The sequence below is a fragment of the Stylophora pistillata genome, chromosome 1, assembly GCF_964205215.1.
Source record: "Stylophora pistillata chromosome 1, jaStyPist1.2, whole genome shotgun sequence".
In the NCBI taxonomy this organism is placed as follows: domain Eukaryota; kingdom Metazoa; phylum Cnidaria; class Anthozoa; order Scleractinia; family Pocilloporidae; genus Stylophora; species Stylophora pistillata.
The window spans coordinates 60014791-60030025 of NC_142519.1; the positions used below are offsets into that span (position 1 = coordinate 60014791).

General features: G+C 37.6%; 1 protein-coding gene across 1 annotated transcript; it reads left to right on the top strand.

The window, feature by feature from the left end:
- The first annotated feature begins 91 nt into the window (after positions 1-91).
- On the top strand, positions 92-14460 carry LOC111340340 (major vault protein). Its single transcript, XM_022947169.2, has 30 exons — positions 92-248; positions 875-1008; positions 1108-1174; positions 1294-1348; positions 1523-1680; positions 1814-1905; positions 2443-2512; positions 4643-4737; positions 5935-6001; positions 6129-6270; positions 6525-6626; positions 7002-7092; positions 7632-7692; positions 7773-7867; positions 8184-8268; positions 8462-8518; positions 8636-8686; positions 9390-9435; positions 9577-9656; positions 10177-10236; positions 10336-10414; positions 10664-10806; positions 11006-11106; positions 11941-12031; positions 12545-12634; positions 12832-12877; positions 13224-13288; positions 13368-13448; positions 13522-13602; positions 14072-14460. Exons 1-30 carry the CDS (start codon positions 195-197, stop codon positions 14183-14185), a joined length of 2553 nt encoding a protein of 850 aa, XP_022802904.2. The 5' UTR covers positions 92-194; the 3' UTR covers positions 14186-14460.
- The last annotated feature ends 775 nt before the right edge of the window (positions 14461-15235 follow it).

The window sequence follows — 15235 nt, forward strand, 5'->3', positions numbered from 1 at the left end:
CTTTACAATGCCATATTTGGAACAAACATTCCAAATATGGAGCAAATATGGAGCAAACACAGAGAACCCGGAGGAGACGACGGGGGACTGGAAAGAATAACATTTGCAAGTTTTGCGTTTTGCAAACCATTCGATCTCTCTGCACGCAGCGGACGGGTTGTAGCACTCCGAGTTGTTTCAAGAAAAAAAAAAAAATGAACAATATCGTCCGGATTCAGCCTATGCAATATATTCATCTTTTAGATCTGGTAGGTATATCTCCTTAACCCATTTGGATTATTTGCTACTCGCAAGTAAACTGCTCCTCCATAAGAGGGAATTTGCAGGGAGTTAGCAAGTTTTAAAATAATCAGCTGTTAATCAGCGACGATTCCAAATGATTTTTATCGTAAAAATGACATTTAAGTTATCTTAAGCTCTCTATTTTTCCAGATTTTGCACCTACAAAGGACTAAAGAACAAAACATTTCGACAAAAATCGAGTTGTATGTTTCGTTTTCTTTAGAATATGAAAAGTTTCATTTCGCTTAATTTGTCGTTCGTAGCTTATCCGTAAAAGTTACCAATTCTACTTTTCATGGGGACTGCAACATTAAATACTTGCTGCGATTAAATTAGTTGTTTCTATTAGTTATCTTCTGAAATGTATATTTTTCTTCATATATTGTTTTTAAAGTGTTTTTCTTGTTCTTTCTTCTTTACCAGGAAAGTGAAATGATTTTTGTGACGTCATAGCGTTTGACGTCACACCTGGGGGTGTGGACCTGTCAATGTTAATAATAACAAGTAAACAGAGAATGAAAATAACAAGTTACCTATTCTATTTCAGTATGCTGTATTCATTCTTATGAGTTCTTTTATTCATTTATTTTAGAACACTAATGTGACTGTACTGGAAGTGGGTCCAAAGAGTTTGATTCTTCAAGATAATCACCAGTTAGTGGCAGGTCCTTTGCCGTTTGTGGTTATTCCACCAGGTCATTACTGTGTCATACGAAACCCTGTCAAGTGAGTCCAAACAAATCTTTCCCTGTTGTTTTTATGGTGATTTTCCTCAAAACTTTTGATCATAGACCATAACTCTGCATTATCTCCTGTACATTTCAGACAACCTTGTGAACCAGGGAAACAGTTTGACTTGAACCATGGACATAGAGAAATTAGATTTTTCAAGGTTTTATAAATAATTTCCATTACAAATGATGATTCTTCATGTTTTTCTTTATCGTCTAAATTAATGCATTTGGATATCATTGAAGCGTTTACTTTTACATCATGGATTTTATTGTTTAGGAACCATTCCCTCTTTATCCTGGTGAAGCCATTGAAGGAGTAAGAAATGTGGCCAGTAGGTGTCCAATTTCTTGATTTTAGATGTAACATGAATATGTTTCTTATAATTACACTACAATGGTATCTTTGGAGTACAAACATACAGGGGTATAAGGACAAATGAGTCCCCAGAGACAAACATTGCTAGTAAGACTAAAAACTAGTTAACTCTTCTAATTTGATTGCACAGGCTATAAACCTGGAATCAAGGCTCTCCCTGTTATTGGACCCAATGAAGGTCTTCGGTTAACAGCCATCGTAGATCATATTGATGGTGAAGAAGAGCGCAAAGCAGGAGATATGTGGCAGCTTGAGGGACCTTTGACGTACAGACCCACACCGTATGCAGTATGTTGATCTGAATGAAAAAAGATACTTCTTAGGCATTTCTGTCAAGCTTCTTCAGCTTGTAAAAACACTTTTGTTATGAATAACATTTCTTCAATCCACTGTAAGTCAGAAACTGATTTAATTTTTGCAGAAAATTGAAACAAGAGTGACACCTCGTATCATCAAACATGGAGAAGCGTTACGTCTAAAGGCCAAGCAGGGATTGATAGACAAGAAAGGAAAGTAAGCATGATTAATTAATCCACAGCAAGCAAAACAAACTATGATCATTTGAATTTTTCATGATGTTATTGTGGAATTCATATAGCCATGAATCTGAGAGAGATCTGGGAGAGAATTTTTTGTTTGAAAGGGAAAGCCAACGAGGCATCAGAAAACTAAATTGCAAACAGCTATGGTAAGTAGTTGAGGTTTTGGGTTTGCTTCTACTCAACTGTAATATAATTGACCTGTCAGAATTGACCTGCTTGCATTTAATCAAGGAGTTAATTATTTCCAGAGTTTCACAGTCAATAAAAAGTAGAGAATGAAATTTGACATTATTATAAATATATATTAATTATTTAGTATAGTATAGCAGCTCCATATTAGCTTATGCTACCGCTTTTCAACCTGCTCTACAAAATGAAATGAATACTGAAGTAACATTATTCATTTTATATCAGAGAAGGTTCTTTTGTTAATAGCGCAATACCTTCCATGCTGTAATTATGTGATCATTCTTAGCTTGGCAATTTTTTATCTTCATTCTCTTTGTAGGAATCGTGTTACATCTGAGCAATGGTTAATAAGAGATCCTGGAGCCTATTTACCTGGGGCCTATGAAGAGGTTAGTAGCCAACAAATACTCATTTAGACACCAGATTAGGAGCATAACTGTTTGGCAATTTGTACATTATCATCATTAGTATTGAATGAATCAATACTCTAGATCTACCTGTTTTGCACAGGGAATCTACAAAGAAAGAAGAATAATATATTGGCCCCTGTTACCTTGCCTACCAGAAAAAAACATTTCCTTCAGTTTGTCACTGTGCGACCAATTGTAGCAGTATTTGTAAACCATGGAGAGGGTCAGTGAATATAAAGTCAGATACATGCCCCTCCACAAATTTTCCAAACCTCTTTGTAAACCTCTTTATAGGTGAGTGTAAAGTACGTCCTTTTGTTTATTCTCACAATCCAATCCAATCCAATCCAATCAATCCAATCTTTATTGAAACGCGTGACACCTAGGGGTACAGAAGTTCTCATTAAAATGTGTACGTGTATGTACATCGACAATTAAAAAGAAAACGTAATTTCTGTAAGAATACAAGTAATAAGTAGATCTATTAAATAAATAAAAACAGGATCGAAGATCATAGACAAGAGCTATCAACAAAAATTTACAATATTAACAATAACAATATATTTACAATCACTACTGCTAAGCCATGTGGACTTTAAGAGAACGCTTAAATGAAACAATTTCTTGAAATTCTCTGAGTTTAGGGGGTAGTGTATTCCAAAGTTTACTAGCTAAAAATGAAAATGACCGATGTAAAAACTCAAGATTAAAAGGAGGTAAATTTAGCCTTGTACTGAGCCCACGTAAACTATACGGTACATTTCTAAAATTAAAAAAATCACTTATATAAGGAGCCCCCTTATCATACAAGCACTTATATAACATAACTAACGATTGGAATTGCCTACGATTCTCCAAGGACTTAATGTCAGCCAACTTGAGGAGGAAGTCATATGACGCAGACTTTGAAAAGCCTAATATAGTTCTTAATATAAAGTAATTAGTTGTCTCTATTTTAGTAGTCTCTGCATTACCTACTCCCAGTAAAAGGGGACTACAGTACTCAAGATAAGGGAGAACATAGGCCTTGTATAAATGAACTAACACGTCCTTAGAAATAAACTTGCGTATTCTCCGCAAAGCCAAAGCCTTCGCACATCCCTTATTCAGCTGTTGCTTTATGTGTGCTTTAAATCTTAATTTGCTATCTAGGACCACCCCTAGGATTTTGAGTGTATCCTTTGTATGGACATTAGAATCATTAAGATGGAAATCATACTGGTATGAAGACGGGCCAATAGTGATAGCTTGCATTTTGCCGGCATTAATCTGCAAAAAATTCATTGAGAACCGTCTCGATAGAATGCTTAGATCAGAGTTAATTATATACTGCAAGACTGTTGGTGAGACATCAGAGGCGTAATGAGTAGTGTCGTCAGCGTATAGCCTCAAGGACGTATTAGTAATAACATAACTAAGATCATTAATTAATGAATTTGATGGCATTTTTTTTTCTGAAAAAAGTCCTGCAACATATTATTTTGCTAAGGGTGATCTATATATATAACTGGGTTATATATGGTTGGAGAGGAGTATGATCAATAAGAACAGTTGCTGTCAGATCCTGTCAGATGTGATTATTAACTGTACAATGCACAATTATAAAGTCTAAAGCTCGTCAAATATGACTAGTAGTTATTCAGTCACAATTTATAGTGTACTTTTCACGATTATTAATTGTAATAGAACACTCTTTGCAACTAGTAATTGCAAGAGAAGCCCTTTGTGATTAATAATCTTAATTTTAGGACCTTACAACAAGAAATGGTTGAATGATATGCCGACGTCTGTTCTCAACCTTACACTGTGCCCATAATTCAGCATCTGGGCGGCAAGTGGTCAGATATGAACTATATTCATATTGATATGAATTTTTCACTCTGGAAATTAAAAGACACTCTGAAAATTAATAAACACCTGTTAAAAATTTTTTGCCTTTATTCAGACAAGTGATAGTGAGCATACTGAATCAGGGTGAAGGGAAATGGGGGGATTCTATGCCGCCAAAACTTCATTAAATGAGTTAATGGAGCCCTCCTTGGCCCTTCTACCCTGCTGCTGCCTTCATTTAAGTTACAGTTAGTGAGGACTCATTTCATTCCTTTTCAGGTACTGGGTGTAGAAAAAGCTCACACTCTGACAGAGACGACAGCCTTGCACATGAGAGCAAAGCAGACATGCACTGATGCACTAGGGAAAAAGAGGTTGGGAATTATTATGGTGATATGTTGAATAGATATAAAGATATAAAGATATCAGACTTGGTTTCACCCAGTGATATTTACTGGCTCCTTGTAATTATTACAGGGCTGGAATTTAATTTTTGGATCACTAACCCTTCGGGTTAGTAGACATGTTATTTAGTAACCATCGGCAAATTATAAAGTTTGGTATCCAAGTTCAGCAGTTACAATATCTCAACATTGAACATTTTGTTAATAACAACTAGGACAAATTAAAGAGCAGCTGAAATTACATGGTTACCTTATGAACATTGACAATTAAGCACTTATTTTAATCCCCTCTCGTTTACCATGACTAAAGAACTCTGCATGATTTAATGCCAAACTGCCAGAACCTCGTGAACAATGTATAACTTCGAAGCGAATATTCACAACATGGTGGATCCAATAAAGTTGTGTCCAGATCTCCACATTTGACACAAATTCGCATTCAGGGCTGGGTTGTTCAAAGGCGGGTCAGAATAACCCAGGGTTAGTGGTTAGTGTGAAATGTAATTTTAGATCTGAAAGCTTTAAAAGAAAATTTACTTCAATTCCATTTGTCTACAATTTGATTTTTGAATGCTCTAAAAAGAATTGGGAAAGTGGTCCCAAAACAGCCTTTGCACAGAGAAATATAGAAACCTGGATTAAAATTTAACCCTGGATTAGTGCTAATCGGCCTTTGAACAACTGGGCCCTGGGCCTTAGAACTCGAAATGGTTGTAAAACTCAATTTGATCCCAAAGAGAGCAAGAACAAATTGTTCGAGACAGAAAACAAGCTAATGCAAGTAAATAACACATAAACCATTCCTTAAACTTATTATTTATTTGTAAAAAGGTTATTTCCATAACATATTTTAAATATGCTAGAAAATTTTGCTAACCATGTTGGGTTAGTTGGACACATTTTTTGTAACCAAACATTGAAAATTACTAACCATTGGTTAACAGGTTACTGTTAATTTTGAGCCCTGTATTATGGTGACATGTTGAATAGATATAAAGATATAAAGATATCAGACTTGGTTTCACTCAGTGATATTTAGTGGCTCTTTGTAATAGCTGTAATCATTCTGTGATCATTTTGTTGCTTTTTTCAAAACTGAGTTTACTTTGATCTCTCAATAATAAATCAGACTGATTAAAAACCAGGTATGATAAATGTGTTTGTCAGGAATGCAGGGGAGGAGTGGCTTGTTACCTCTGAGGACACAGAGATGTATATACCTGAAGTGTTTGAGGTAAAGTAGACAACTGAGTAGTATGATTATCATGTTATGATTGTCAATTCTTCTGTATCAAACCTGAAGACCAATTAAACAAAACAGCATAATGAAATTTCTTTGATGTTTTGTTTGAAATTAACAGGAAGTCGTGGCTGAAGTGACTCAAACAGTTTTGTCTCGTAAAGAATACTGTATTGTTATGGACCCTATTGATAGCAAAGGCCGTAATCAGCTGGGCAAGAAAGAACTTCGTAAAGGAGTTACCTCTTTTTTCTTACATCCAGGTAATGTTTTTAAGGTTAAGAAACAAACATTTCCAACTGTTGAAACAAGCATTTGATGGTATTATCTATCACCAGTTTATCAATCAGTGCTGGTTGGAAAGGAAGGAAGGAGCTCTGATTGAGTTAAGAAAGACAATGTATGTTATGATCATTGTAAAGAGGCAACGATCAATAAGGAATGTCACATGTTGGGTAATAATTCCTTTGGGAATTATTTAAATAACTTATTCTTGTATTAATTTTGTGATTGCCAGGAGAGGACTTGGATGGTGGAATACTGAATTCTTATATCCTGGAGGCAGATGAAGCCTTGGTATTGTCAGCAGTGGATCATTTTGATGATGATTCTGCAAAGAGTAAGTGATTGCTTCAATTGAGACATAGTTGAAGATTTATGTCTGGATGCTAACTTTTCTTTGAAGTATCCCTTAAAACTTTCTTGAATTAACTCTGGAGGGTAAAAGGAAAAGAGGCCATCCAAAATCCTCCCAGGGGAGGGAACATAGGGGCAGAACTGAAGACTTCAAACCCAGTTGGCATTGTGGCTTATTGGTGAAGATTTCAAGATAGGAACCTACCTACCCTGTGCAGCACTAGGTGGGGAAACAACTGCTGATGATGATCACAATGATAACCTCTTTTAAACCATCTGGAAGTTGTTCATGGTTTGTTTTCTAATAATCCCTTTATAATGATCATGCTGTGCTGATTATTAATATTTATCCTTTCAGAGAAGTGTCATCGTTCTCCAGGGGACCGCTGGATGATATTTGGTCCGGTTGAATACATTCCACCAATAGAAGTTGCTGTCAAAGCACAAAGGTCTGGAGAGGTGTTGTTAATCGCGTTGATAGCATTTGATCTTGGGTTGAGATGGTTAAAGGCATGGTGGCTTGCTGGTTTGCAGGTTGGATTGTTGGGCCACCCAAACAGTCCACTGATTTATGGTGGTATCATCATCTGTTGTCTGTAGTGCTGACTGCGTTTTTGAAAATCTAAGCAGAAGCTAAAATCAGCTTCACTCTACCTGATTGCAACCACTCAGTTTATCAAATTGTCAGTTGCTCCTTTTTCCAACAACTATTCATATCAGAACTACTTTTGCCTGAATAATCAGACCATACAATCAACTATTACTAATGGGTGCAAATCATGTACTACACACTGATTTGTAACTAAATAAATTGTGTGAGCAATCAGAGAAAAAAGCTTTCAGATAACAGAATACTACTGCTACCTGTGATGGTAATGGTTTATGATCTGAAATAAGTAGAAAGGTGTAGTAGTCATAAGTTACTTCTTTATCTTTCCAAGATGTTCAATTACTATTCTTACTTGATCGGTAAAATTTATTTTGACAGGAAAGCTGTACCTCTTTGTGAAAATGAAGGGATTTATGTCAGGGATACACAGACTGGTGCAGTGAGTAGTCACTTTTGGTTTAATTCATTATTAATGATTATTAAGTCCTCACAGTGTTTATCTTTGTTGGTTTGTCTCAGGTACGCGCTGTCATGGGACCACAATCATATCTACTGAGGGCTTATGAGGAATTATGGGAAAAGGACCTCCCTGATGACGTGGAAAATATCCTTAAGTTTGTCTTTACATTATTGGTTTTGTATATTCTGTCATTGCTGTGAAAATGTATTTTTTTGGTTACTTTTGTCTTATTTGATTTCCTTTGTATCCATGACAGGACGGACAATTCAAAGCCTTAGAAAACTTTTCTAAGGCTTTGTATGGGACAATGGGAGGGTACTTACAGTGCACACATTTTCTGTCCTGTCATGGCCAGCTGAACTGCCTAACTGATGAATTGATTGCAAACTGAGTGTGTGAAGCATTAAGGAGTATTTGTACACTGTCAGTTACATTTTTGAAAATTACATTTTTATCTGTCTAATTATCAGGAATGGTGGAGGCATTGGCTCTGGTGACATTCGGAAAATGGCCTACTTTGAATCTTCTATTAATCTGTCACTGACAAGAGCTGAGGTGTGTACCAAGTTATTTGCTTGCAGCCCATGAAAGTAAAGTCCAAGGGAAACATTTTTTAGTTTTACAAAGAATTGAACTGTAAAAAGAAAAAAAACCTTGAACAACAAAGAAAAATTAATGATGAATAAAAAAGCTATCATAATGATTATATCTTTTAACTGTAATATGTACTGATATGTTCTCTTTCTAGGGCAGAGATAAGACCCAGGTAATTGTCTACCGTTGCCCTGGAAACACTGCTGTTCAGGTAAGTCTCCTAGTGGTATCCATGACAACATACATGGCTTTTTAAAAACCCTTAAATTTCCTTGCGCATGAAGTGAAATGCAATAAGAACAATGTTTTTGTAATGTGATTTTCCCAGGTGTATGACTATTTAAGGAAAACTGCAAGAGTCATCTTTGGACCAGACCTGGTATGTAGAAAAGTGAACGTTTTCCATCGTTATATAGTCTTTTTTATAGGATTACACAATTACTGGTGAACCAGTAGTTTCCACTGTGGTCCTTGCAAACAAATGAAACAAATGGTCTAAATTGAACATAACATCATTAAGAACATCATTAAGAATCCCAACCGACCGGAGGCAAACCATTTGGCTATTTACAAGGGTGGCCAAGGATCTGAACTCGGGGCTCCCGTGAAACAAATCCAGTGGTCAGGGTGGGACTCGAACCCGGGAGCGGCAGATTACGAGTCCGACACTCTAACCACTCGGCCACACTGCCTCCTTGAATAGTGTTACATTATGACCAATATGACTTTGAAAATGGCTCTTAGGAGGCTCAAACACTTGGAACCATTTAAGCAGTCCGGTATGAAGTCACTTGCTTATCCAGCACCTCTCTGCCTGGTTACATGGACTTTGACCCCTAAGAGTGACTAGTACCTAGTTTGTCATTCCAATATCATTCATGAATCACACATTAAGGTCATGAGGATAAAGGAAATCATTATGATCACTACCTAAAGAAGCTCTAACCTGATTGTTATAGAAATTCTTTCTGTTAGCACCATAGTATTTTATGTATAGAGAACAGGACCTACTGCCTTCTAATGTTGGGCTGTGAAATATGAATGAAAACCTGTCGTTCATTTTTGTGATTTTTACGTTTGAGGTTGTACTTGGACCACATGAGAACTTCAATGTGCTGTGCTTGAGTGGTGAGTCACCTAACTTGAATACTTTCTTCTTTTTCTTCAAAAAACCCTTCACTACACCAAAACACACACTGTCTGTGTGTTTCACAAAATAGTTTTTTTTTTTGTGAGTGTTCTTATTAACCTGTTGGCCTTTTTTACCAGCTGGGAAACCAAAGAAGCCAGACGCCTTGAAAACCATTTGTCTGATGCTGGGACCGGATTTTATAACAGATATTATAGAGGTAGGCGGGTCATGACAGAAAACGATTTACACCAATGAGAATGAAATTCGCGTTACCCGCACAACGCGCGGGAAAACGTGCATGATGACTTGTGTCAGTATCAGGGGTCTCTGATTGGTGGAACACGTGAAACACGAACACGTGGTGGAACTTATTTTGCACGGACTGAAGTGCTTTGAAGAACGTTTCTTACCATTGGGGGACCTACTGGGGAAATCTCAATTGAGTGTCGAAAGAAATCCGGGATTGCTTTAGTTTTATCTAACTCTGTTCTGTGATTGGTCCTCAAAACTTGTGCCATCCTCCCAACCAATCAGATGCAAAACTGAAAATAATCACGACTTGGTCCTGCGCATTTTCCCACACTTCAAGCAGTGTGCCAGTTTTCACTTTGAGTTCTCATTAGCTAATGATAATGTAAACTTCTGTTTTAATTAGTCATCGAGATTTTTTCGACACTCAATTGAAAACTGCTCTACTTATTACTACTCACCAATGTTTAATACTCATTTTGCTGCAGGTGGAAACATCTGACCACGCTAGGCTTAAGATCAAAATTGCCATGAACAATTTCTTTGAGGTAATGTGTCTTTGAATTCTCTTGAAACTTTCAGTTACTTACGAGCCAGTCATATTTTAGAATCTGGAAAAGGGCTCATTTGATTTGTTGTACTTTCAGGTCGACAGAGGGAACGATGAGTCAGAACAAGCAATTTTTTCTGTCCCAGATTATATTGGAAATGCTTGCAAGAGTGTTGGTAAGACACAGTATTACTCTGATTCAGAAAAGATAAACCCAGAAATTTCCAACTGGTTAAGAACCAAGTAACTTGTCATATGGTGTAATATTTAATGCCGCGTCTAAATTTCTCGTATGGGTAAGTCTCCCGTCCTTCCCCCATCCCCCCCTCCCTCCCCCATCCCCCCCTCCCTCCAACCACCATCTATTAGGCCTAAAGATGGAAGGTACGTCTATTCAGACTCTTGTGTTGTTTCTCCATATTTAGCCAGTAGAATCCGCGGCAAAGTGGCACAAGTAGCGTTTGATGAATTTCATCGTTATTCCACCTCTCTCATTAAGAAGGCTGTGTTCGGAGTCGACAAAGATGGAGTAATCAAACAACGCCTTCGATTTGATGCTAACCAACTGGTAAGGCAATGAAAACCTTCCTTTGCCTTCAATTGAAGTCGAGTTCTCCTAAAACAATCCTAAAGTGACTTTTTAAACCCTGTTAAGTTGTATCAAGACGCATGTAAGCTCTTCTTTCGGATTCGAGATTGTTTTGATACCTGAAGTCAAGTTACGAATGGTAAATTATGAGTTAAAATCCTTTTTTTTTAATTACCAGGTGGTAACTAATGTTGACATCCAAAGCATTGAGCCTGTGGATTTGCAAATGAGTGAAAGCCTCAGTAAATCTGTTCAAATGGCCATTGAGATTTCTACAAAGTAAGTTCAGCAACCTTCCTTTCCAATAAGCAACTTTACATGTGAACCCTTTGGCCGCCATGATTGACTAGCGTCTAATTTTGCCTTGCAACTGATATCACCCCTCAATCAATCATTAAGGTCACGCCAATAAAGAATAGTTGAAGTTCTTTTATTTGTTTAAGCAGGTCGATTAATTGGCAGCTGTAATAGCTGATGTGGACCTGCTGTCCTAACCCACCCATCCCACCCCAGGAGAGGACATCCATCACACAGTAATCTCGTGTGTGGGAAATTAACGTCTCCTGCCCCAACCCTGCAGGAGACGGGACCTCCATTTATTCGCCCCTATCCGAGAAGACTAGAATATCTAACCATTTCTTGATGTTATAGAAAGGTAGCAAATTCTTCTCAATTATTTTAAGACCTTGAGTGTTGGTCCGGCCGGATCTCGAACCCTCGACCTCCCGCACTACAGTCCAGCGGTCTATCCATTGAGCTAACCGGGAGGCGGTTAACCACCAACTAAGGAAACTGTGAACAGTTAAAAAATTCTCCTTGTCAGCACCTTGAGAAATGTGTAGAGAACAGTATGGAGAATATCCATACGGATGTTAAGATATAAAAGGTTAAAGGAAACTTACTATAAGTGGGACTTATGTGAGCTATGAGCTGGTGAAGTTTATCCTCGTATCGCTGGCAGTGGACGCCACGGTTGTATAAGTAGTTTCTAACAAGGTAAAATAAGTGGCGCGCAGAAAATTTTTAAACATACTTAGACTAGAAAACTTGTCATGAGGTGCGAGTTTGCAGATAATGTTAGAGAAAATGAATCTGATAGAGTTTACATTTCAGGTCCATTGAGCGGGCTGCTGAGCATGAAGCTAAAAGAACAGAACAGATGGCTAAAGGATTGTTAGAGAGGCAGAAGCTTACAAATGAGAAGGTTGGTGCACTGAGGGACCAATGTACTAGAAACTGTTGTCAGACGAGACAGCGATGGTGAAAGGGTCAGCCGTTGTTTCATCCTCGTCCTGTATTGGGGCCTGGGTTCCACTCACGACTCTCAAGACTAAATTACGTTAAGTTGAGGCGCTTGATCCGAAATTTTCTCCGGGTTCCATACTTGTCTTTTCATGTGCACAAATATGGTGGTGATGTAGGAAAAGTCCATCTTTCTGGTTGTGTCTCTTAGGGAAAAATCGAATTTATGTTTGTAGATTTACCATAGCACCGCTTGTGTTTTTTTTTCATTACGTTCTTTTGTCGATAACTGGGCATTTTTCCCTCCACCAAGTTGTCAGGAGAAAGGGAATGGAGGGGGGATTACTTCTCTTTAAAACCTTTATTGGGTCGGCGTGGTTGAATGTGCAAAATGCATTTATAATTTGATAGATTCATTTATGACTGATTTATTTTCATTTAATTATGAAACTGGAAGTCATGTCTTTCTTGCTAGGAAGCTGAAAATGCGCGGGTGAAGCTATTTGAACTGAGAGCGATTACTGCCGCAGTGGAATCTTCAGGACAATCTAAATCTGAGGCACAGGTCAGCCAACTTCACATGTACCTACTCTGTGCATGCATATTGTTCATTATCTGATTTGGAGGGACTTTTCAGATTCTACTTTTGATGCTTCTTTCGATGATGTATAAGTTGGTGTTTACGTTTTTCCTTTCAACGACAATCTTAGAGATATGAATCAACGTTACTCCAGTAACAAAATATTCTTGTTATTCCTAAAGGCTCAGGCAGAACGTTTGCTAATTGAAGGAGAAAGTGCAATAGAAGGTAAAATCGTGTTTGGTCAAGAAGGGGGGGGGGGAGCACTATGGTACACAGCCAATCACAGAAGAGAATTTTGTACCTTTCGACATATCAGCCTGGCAGTATTTTATCTAACGCGTGACTGCTTGACACCTAGGCATCACAAAGAGCCTGAGTTACTAGATCAAATCGCCATCTTGGAGGTCAATCCGACCATATGATTGGTTCGTTTGTGCCACGTGGTACAAAATACTCTTCTCTGATTGGCTGTGTATTATAGTGCCCTCTTATATTACTTATATGTTATAGAATGGTATTTAGAAAGTGTAGAGCTGTTTGGTTCTAACGTGACTTTTTTCTGTGTTTTTAGTTGCTAAACTCAAAGCAGAAGCTGCTGAAGTTGAGCTACTTGCCGAGTTAGAATCTCAAAGAATGGTGAGTTGGAGGACGAGTGATCAGTTACAACTGTAACGGAATGCGTGTATATCTTATCGTTTCTCTTCGTTTATTTCAGGAAAAAGATGGCGAACTCCAACACCAGAAGCGACTTAATGAACTCGAACTACAGAAGGCCAAAGAACTGGCAGAAATTGAGGTTTGTTGATTTATGTTCTGACATCAAGTTTAAAGTGATCATGACTCATATTTAAATTGGATCATTATCCTAGACTGACAAGTTTGCCGCCATGGTGGAAGCCTTGAGTGCAAAGACGATCAGTAAAATCGCGCGCTCGGGTCCTGAGTCAGAGGTGAGAATTAAACTTAGTATCGGTACACTGGGAGCGTTTTAATGATAGTGGAGGATGGATGGAGGTAATTTTAAAGATGTGATTATTTGGTTGCCAATGAATTTAATGTGTAGGCTTGTTTTGTGTTTTTTTTTTTTTTTTCCTTAATTTCTAATACCTTTATTCGCGCGTTTTCCTTACTTACCTTCGATTTTGACTTGGGGTGTTTTTTCCCGCGCATGTTACGGATCACACGTTTTTGGTTTGATTTTTTCCCGGTTACTTCTGTCACAGCGTGTATTGTAATTGTTCACGTCAACTGTGCTGGCTTGATTAACATCACTTAAAGAAATTGAAAGAATTTAACCACATGAAAAATTGATTCAATCCATCAACTTCCCTTAAGCATGGTAAACATTGCAGTGCAGCACGGCAAATGGAAAGATATGAACTAAATAAAAAATATAAAACTCTGCCGTTTTATCAACAGGCCGGGCTACTTAAGGGACTGGGAATACAGAATGTCCTCATTACTGATGGCACCACGCCTCTGAACTTGTACCAGTCCCCAAGCGGTTTTTCTCAGGCGGGAATGATGAGCTAGGGACCGATAACGAGAGCTCACAGCGTAATACAATAGTCAGTAATTTTAAGTTGAACTTTCTTCCTCGATGTGATAACAGACTGGTATTTTAACAGTAAGTTCTTTCTGTGCACTTGCACTTAAAACAGCAATGGAAAAAAATGGATTCAAATATGAAGAGGAAAAGAGAAAGATTTGGAATTTTTGGTTCAAAGCATAGATTTAGTACTCCAACTAATGGAAAGTTTCTTTTAAAGATGGACAATTAAAATGGCAATAAACAGTGCAGGGAAAAATTTGTGTATACCTTTCGTATGTATCACATTTTACACAGACAGGAGTTGTCCCCGTAAAGAATTAATGATACGCGCGATAAAGTTCGTGCCTCGCATAAAGGTGTTGACCACAGCATGCTGAAAAAGACGTAAAAACCCTCGGATGCGAACCGTTTCTCGGCTTTCTTTACTTATAGCATAAGACATGAACCGGGTAAAAAAAATTGATTGTGTAAACATATCTTGTTCCTTTTCAAATGGAACTTTGCATCTGCCCACGCGACTCATGATTTTCAAAGCAGACTATTGAATATTAACTGAATGTTTAGGATTGATTTTTGGCAATCGCCAATACATTCATTTTCTTGGAAACTATATGTTCATTTTGTTGTTTTATTCAGTGAAGTACTTACGATCGAAGTTAATAATTTATCCCAAATCTTACATTCATTCAATTACCCCTGCATCTAAAGCGATCAAAAACAAGATAATATTGGAACGCCTTTTTCGTTGTTTATTACGGAGGTGTTTAGGTTGTGTTGCGTTTATTTGACTACAGCGCTGGGTACTTAGCTTTTTCCAAATATGTAAGTTGAAAATACAACAAAAGAGACATTGAAATTGGTAGCGGTGGTGGCAACTATGCAGTTCATTATAAGAGTAGTCAGATATACAAAAATAAAAACAATACGATAAAATTTGAGAGAAACTTTTTCAGCTGTTCCCCTGACGGAAATCGCTACGAATTGCGAATGTGCGTGTCGCCTTTTGTTACAAAAGCGGAACGTATCCCACA